This window comes from Vigna unguiculata, chromosome 9 (genome assembly GCF_004118075.2).
Source record: "Vigna unguiculata cultivar IT97K-499-35 chromosome 9, ASM411807v1, whole genome shotgun sequence".
Classification (NCBI taxonomy): domain Eukaryota; kingdom Viridiplantae; phylum Streptophyta; class Magnoliopsida; order Fabales; family Fabaceae; genus Vigna; species Vigna unguiculata.
This window is the reverse complement of record NC_040287.1, coordinates 9026403-9032999: the sequence shown is the minus strand read 5'-3', so window position 1 is coordinate 9032999 and position 6597 is coordinate 9026403. Positions and strand designations below refer to the sequence as shown.

The window sequence follows — 6597 nt, the reverse complement described above, 5'->3', positions numbered from 1 at the left end:
TCTAATAGTAGTGATGGACATATGACTATGTCTCTATATAATTGATTTTTGAAGGTTTTTAAATCAATTAAAGCCTTTCTAAAAATGAATTTTATTTGGCATGTACATTTTGTGGTAACTGTTTTGCAATAGTCAGAAGACTCTTGACATGGTGTTTTTGTGTCGAAATATGTCTGAGGTTTTACAAATAATCCATTGTAATTTTGTGTTTCAGAATGAACTTCAAACAAGAATTCTTGTATGACTTCAAATTTTGCAAGAAAAATGTTTGGGTTCATTTGTGGTGAGAGGCTACAAGAGGCAACATAGGTATGTGTTTGGGTTTTTGGTTCAAATGTCAGCCCTGTTTTTATTTTTTCTTCATCAATGGTTTCCAGTCTTAACGCCATTTGGGCTTCTTCTAAAGAATTAAAGCCTTTGTAAGTAGACCAAAATTGGTCTTGTTTTGCCTCAGAGAGGTCTTTGAAGGAAGTATAAACTCCTTTGTTTGGCCCTGTAATTAGGGCATAATGTGTAAATCCTTTCCCAGAGGGAGAGGCTGGTGAAGTTAACAAAACTCCTTTGTTATCTGCATTGCAGAAATTGTATAGTGCACTAATGATGCTTTGTTTCACCTTAGTGACTTGGTGTTCATTTTGAACTGTGTATTTTGGAATATTCCATATGTTGTCAATTAAAACATTTAATTTGACATTTGTATTTTCTCTACCAGGATAATGGTAGGTATTTGTGAGTATTGGCAATTCTTGTTTGCCATACTTTGTGTATTGTTCCACCACGAAGGGGGACTTTACTAATTTAGGGCCTGAAGGCCCTTTCTTTGTGTTTTGTATAAATTCCATTTTGGAATATTTGTACCTGCAATATAGAAGTAAACAGGTTAAGCAATAAAATGTGTAAGCCTTTGTAGGTGTTGCTCCAAAACCAAGATGTTGCCCTTGTACGAGGCAAGTGTAAAAGCATATTGGAAAGGATTGTGGGGGAATAATTCATTTCTTCTTCTCCTTAATTTGGTTAACTTTCTCTTAAACCTTTTTATTAGTTTAGATATTTCGATGGCAGGATTAGGACTAAAATTAGGACTAATTCCTCGTGGCCATAATGTTTGTATTCTGATCCTGACCCGGAATCCAGGAGGGATTTCAGGATCTTCGATGTGTAACATATTCATGTATATGATTGTATAGAAGACTCTTTGAGTCTTACTTTTATATGATGTACCTGGAAAGGATATCAGCAAACATATTGTCAGATCTCTTAATATGTTCAAAATTTATAATTTTTCCGGAATTTATATAGTCTCTAAAAAGTAACCATTGCCTGTGAGGTTTTTTGTCATTATTTATTTGGTTTTTCCCATAAGAAACGATTGCTTCACAATCAGTTCTAATGGTTATTTCTGGTTTGTTTATCAAAAATAATTTAAATGCTTCTAAGGCGTGTATAATTGCATTGACTTCATAATCAGTGCTGGTCTGATAAATTTGTGGTTTCACAGTATATTTTCCAGAAGCGTACCTGCATATTTGTTCATTTTCTTTTGACAGATATTTATTTTTCTTTCTTTTTAGGATGGCATCCTGATTCACATCCATCACATTCAAGTACTAAATAATCTGAATCTAATGATAATTGTAGGGTAGGTAATTTATTTACCTTTTGTTTTATGTTTTGAACTAATTTTATATCTTCAGAATTAAACTTTCTTTCTCCTTTTAAAGAAGTTTTATTGTATAAAGGAGCAGTGTATTTTCCCAAGTCTGGGATAAAACTCCTGGCATAATTTAAAAGTCCTAAAAAGGATCTTAGGGTTTTTATGTCTTCCATTTTATCAGGAAAGTCTAGAAGTGTATTGAATTATAATCTTTTTCTAAATATTTAATATTGAAAAAATGAAAATATCCATATTGAGTATTTAATAATATTACATTTATTTATCATAATTTTTTATTATTTTATAAAAATTAATTAATTAATATTGAAATAGTAAGAAAATAAATACAAATATAAATTCGTTATCCCGTAGAGACGTAGATGAAACAAAAATTTAATACCCTTTCGATTTAATTACAAAAATGAAAATGATATTTTTTCTAAAAATGAATATGAATCAGCGAAATTGTTTGCCATGTCTTTACACCTAAGGTAATGATCAATAATTTAGGTGCTCATGAATATTTTCATTTTCATAGTTGATATTCATAATGCCCACATAAGCAGGAATGGGTCCAATTCGATTCAAATTCAAACTCGAAAGGGGTTAACTCTTAAATTTCCAAATTATATTTTAGGAATCTTTATTCATGTTACAAATATTTAGCATAATTACAATGATTTTCCCGGCGCTGGCTGTTGTTATAGCATGTAAATGTCACCTAACCAGGGTCATAAGCATAAATCATTTAACATTTCACATTAATTCACATAAAGGATCACAAAATATACTCACTTTGACATTATCAAAATAATTAATACAGAAGAAAAATATTGTTTCTGTGGAAAAAATCTCCACCCTTCACAACATACAGTATGGAAACATTTATAGACACCAACAACAACATTCGATGCAGTATGGTTTGATTAACAAGTGTATAAGTAACATGACACAAACACAAAAATATGGCAAGTGACCAAGCAAAGAGAAATGCAGCCTATACAGAAGCAAGCTCAACAAAGAATCACAAAAATTCAGAAATGCAAACTGGAGATTGTTTACACCACTTCTGTCACGCTGATCTCTTCAGCACCCAGAGTTTGCTGCAAGATTAGAGAACAAAAAAAAAAAACCATGAGCTATATATTTTACTACATCAACAATTTTAAAGAAAACTAAAATTGCTACTTAGCAAGACATATATACCACATTTTCTTTGTTGCTCTTTGGTGCGGTAGCTGCAGCTGTGAGCAGAAAAATAATTATGGTAAGTGTTATGCTAAAAGAATTGCTACAATGGATCATAAATATTGCTTTGCACGTATGGGAACTTGCCTTCTTTGACATCGGATTTCTTTTCCTGCTTCTTGACCTTGTTTGATTCTTGCTTGCTTGGCTTATCACATTTTTTAACCAACCTATTATTCCTTTTGTCTAGAGAAGGCCTTGGAGTTGTGGTGTTGGTGCTGAAATTCCCTCTCAATCTGGATCCAGGATTACTCTTTTGACATGTCTCTTTCTTTGTTGACTCTGTTGAAGGTGTGAGTTTGGTAGAATTTAAGCTCCTGGGTCTCAATTTTCTACTCTCAGTGGTAGAAGACGAGCTATGGACATCATCATCAGAAGACCGAGTTCCCTCTTCGGGCACATGTGAAACAGTTTCAGACAACTGCAACTGCTCCATGCTTTCTGAGATGTTATAGCTCTCAAACAATGCTTTCACAGTTTCACCAAGGCCATCGTCAAGTTGATGTCTTCTCACATAAGATTTTAGCCCTTCTTGCATTGGCCCCAGAGGCTGTCATTCATAATCAAAGAAAAATAAATCATTAGAAAAATTTGCTGCATTTGCACACAAGTTTGCCAATATGTCATGTGTATTGATGATTTGATTTGTGCAGTACCTCACATCCTGCCTCCAAAGCTAGTTTGAAGAAGGCAAGTGAAATTGAGTGGTTGGTAGCAGTTTCAGAGAGCTTAATCTGGTTCAGCCAATATGAAGCCGAAGTTAAAAGATTTAACTTTGTTGTCTTGGAAATTTCAGAAATGGGTGTTTTGCTTCTGCTTTGACCTAAAGCACTCCTCCCAGTTCTAGTCTCTGAGATTGGGGTAATGTTGCCACCCAGCTTCGGTCTCGAAGTGGCTGGTGCTTTGGTAGGAATTGAGAGCCTTCTGGGTGGCTTGGTACTACTACCAGACTTGTCCTTGCCAGAAAAATCTACAACACTCACACTTTTACTTACACTTGAAGCACCCACACTTCTGACCCTGAAAACAAAACACATAAATATGGCAAAATTGACTCCTCCAATCATAATTTCTTATATTTCTGACATTTCTAGCGACAAAGAACATAACTTAAATTATCTGAAAACAGAACAATTACCTCTTTGATTCATAAGGATTGGAGCAATTGGGTGTATTATCTGGCTTCTCTTCCTTGGATTTATTGGCAGAGCGAAGCGCATACTTTTGAAGCTTGGGTCTGACAGTGTTCCCTGAACCATAACCCAAACAGAACACTACCCATTTCAGTTGTTACTGTATTGTGAAAAAATAGAAAGAAAGGTGTAAGAGAGTGAGAGGGTGTGTACCAGAGGAAGCAGTAGCAGCAGCAGAAGAGGACTGTTCCACGACGGGTTCTTCCATGTCTGATTCTGAACTGCGAGGATTGCAAGCAAGCAACTTGTTATTAGATTAGAAGTGTATGAGTGGTCATGCCATTTGGAATTATTTATAGTACAAGGTTGTGTTGTCTGGTTTGGGTTTGGGGCGGGAAGAACTCAAAATTTGGGACCTTGATCTTGACAATGCTGACATGGAAAACAGAGGCTCTGTTGATAAACGGTTATGAGGGAGGAAACAGAGAGGGGAGTGATGAAAAAATGAGACTGGTGGGGTTGGATGGACCCATTTGCAAGCAATACAGGGTTGGTTTTGTTGAACATGAGAGGCTCCCTCCGTTATTTGAAATTCAAATTTCAAAATTAAGCTTTCGTTACGTTTTGATTGAGAAAAGCAAGAGTGAACCGTTGTTTTTTCTTTTTTTCATTTTTCTGTTTGGTCGGAGTTTGAAAACTGGGTTATACGCACCCATGGCCAAATCAGTACCATTACCATACCAATACTTATTTTGCACTATTGCGTCCTTTGGCTGTAAAAATTTGTCAAAATAGGTTGAATATTTGTTGTTCCGAAGAGTAATCTTTTGTGTATAGTTTATCTTCTTCTGTAAGTATTTTTTAAGTTAAAAGTGAATTCTTATACCATGGTTATCTATATATAATTTTCAACTTAAGATTGGTTATGTTTAATCAATTCTAACATTTAGTATATAATTCAAAATTGATTCAAATAATAATCATTTAAATATTAACCAGTGAAAACATATTGTCATTTTTTATTGGAAAATAAATAGTAACTTATAAAGATTAAATAATAAATAATTATTTTAAGTTATAAAATAATTAAATTTAAATTCATAACTGTTTAAATGATAAAATTATAAATATAATCATTTTAATTTGAAATGTTGTTATTTAAAGAATAAAATTAGATAAGAAAATGTATACACCAAAATAATTTACGAATACTAATGAAAACACATTCGTGCATACTAGTTTATTTTGTTTATGCGTGTTTTTTTTTATAATAACAAATAATAAAATTATAATTTTGAAAATTGATATAAATATTTTTTACAATTTAATTATAGATCATATTTTACAAATTTATAATATTATTTTTAAATTAAAGAATTTCTTTTTATTATTATTAAACTCTCAAATTAAAATTTTGAAAATAATATATATGTATACTCATTCAATGAAAAGAAAGAAACATTGAAACACATCAAATTAAAAAGAGACAGGTACAGCGAATCATATAGGTTTAATTACCATTTTGGTCCCCTAACTTGTTAGGTTGGTTCATTTTGGTCCCCTTATTACTTTTTGGTTCAATTTGGTCATCTAATTCTTGAAGAAGTTTCAATTTAGTCTATGTCGTTAAGTCTACGTTAACACCGTCTTCGTACATGCCACGTGTCATTTTGTGGAATTTTCATTTTTTTTAATTTTTTTAATTATTTTTTTAAAATTAAACTGCCACGTGTCACCTTATGGTTGTGACACGTGTCAATTTGAGATTTTTTTATTTAAAAAATATATTGCCACGTGGTAGGTCACGATTGTGCCACGTGTAGCTAACATTGGTTGTTTTCAATTTAATCCCTTTATTTACAATTTTAATTCAATTTAGTCTCCCAATTTTTTAAAATGATTCAATTTTGTCCTCTCTAATTTGATACCAAATTAGTAATTAAGCTTAATTACAACTTATATAATATTAAAATATTTTTTATTATATTTATAGATTAAATTACTCCATCTAACTATTCAAATTATTTTTTTTTTACATGTATAGAAAATTTCAAGTGTAAAAAATTACAAGTGAAAAATGTAAGAAATGAAATAACATGAGTATTTAAGGAGTGATTTGATGTATAAATGGTAAAAAATTATTTTAACATGAATATATAAATTGTAATTAAGCTTAATTATTAATTTGATCTCAAATTGGAGATGACAAAATTGAATCATTTTAAAAAATTAGGGACTAAATTGAATCAAAATTTCAAATAGAAGGACTAAATTGAAAACAACGAATGTTAGCTTGACACGTGGCACAATCGTGACCTGTCACGTGGCAGTATATTTTTTTAAAATAAAAAAATCTCAAATTGAAATGTGTCACAATCATAAAGTGACATGTGGCAGTTTAATTTTTTTTTAAAATAATTAAAAAATTAAAAAAAATTAAAATTTCCACAAAATGACACGTGACATGTATCGAGACGATGTTAACGTTGACTTAACGGCAGAGACCAAATTGAACCTTTTAAAGAATTAGAGGACCAAATTGAACCAAAAAATAATAAGGGG

At 31.7% G+C, this 6597-nt stretch overlaps 1 protein-coding gene across 1 annotated transcript; it reads right to left on the bottom strand.

Annotated features, from left to right (window-relative positions):
- Positions 1-2415: 2415 nt before the first annotated feature.
- Positions 2416-4542, bottom strand: LOC114162310. The gene is made up of 6 exons (XM_028046155.1): positions 4249-4542; positions 4041-4152; positions 3559-3922; positions 2990-3452; positions 2861-2898; positions 2416-2757 (listed from the first exon to the last, which is right to left on the bottom strand). Exons 1-6 carry the CDS (start codon positions 4301-4303, stop codon positions 2713-2715), a joined length of 1077 nt encoding a protein of 358 aa, XP_027901956.1. The 5' UTR covers positions 4304-4542; the 3' UTR covers positions 2416-2712.
- Positions 4543-6597: the final 2055 nt, after the last annotated feature.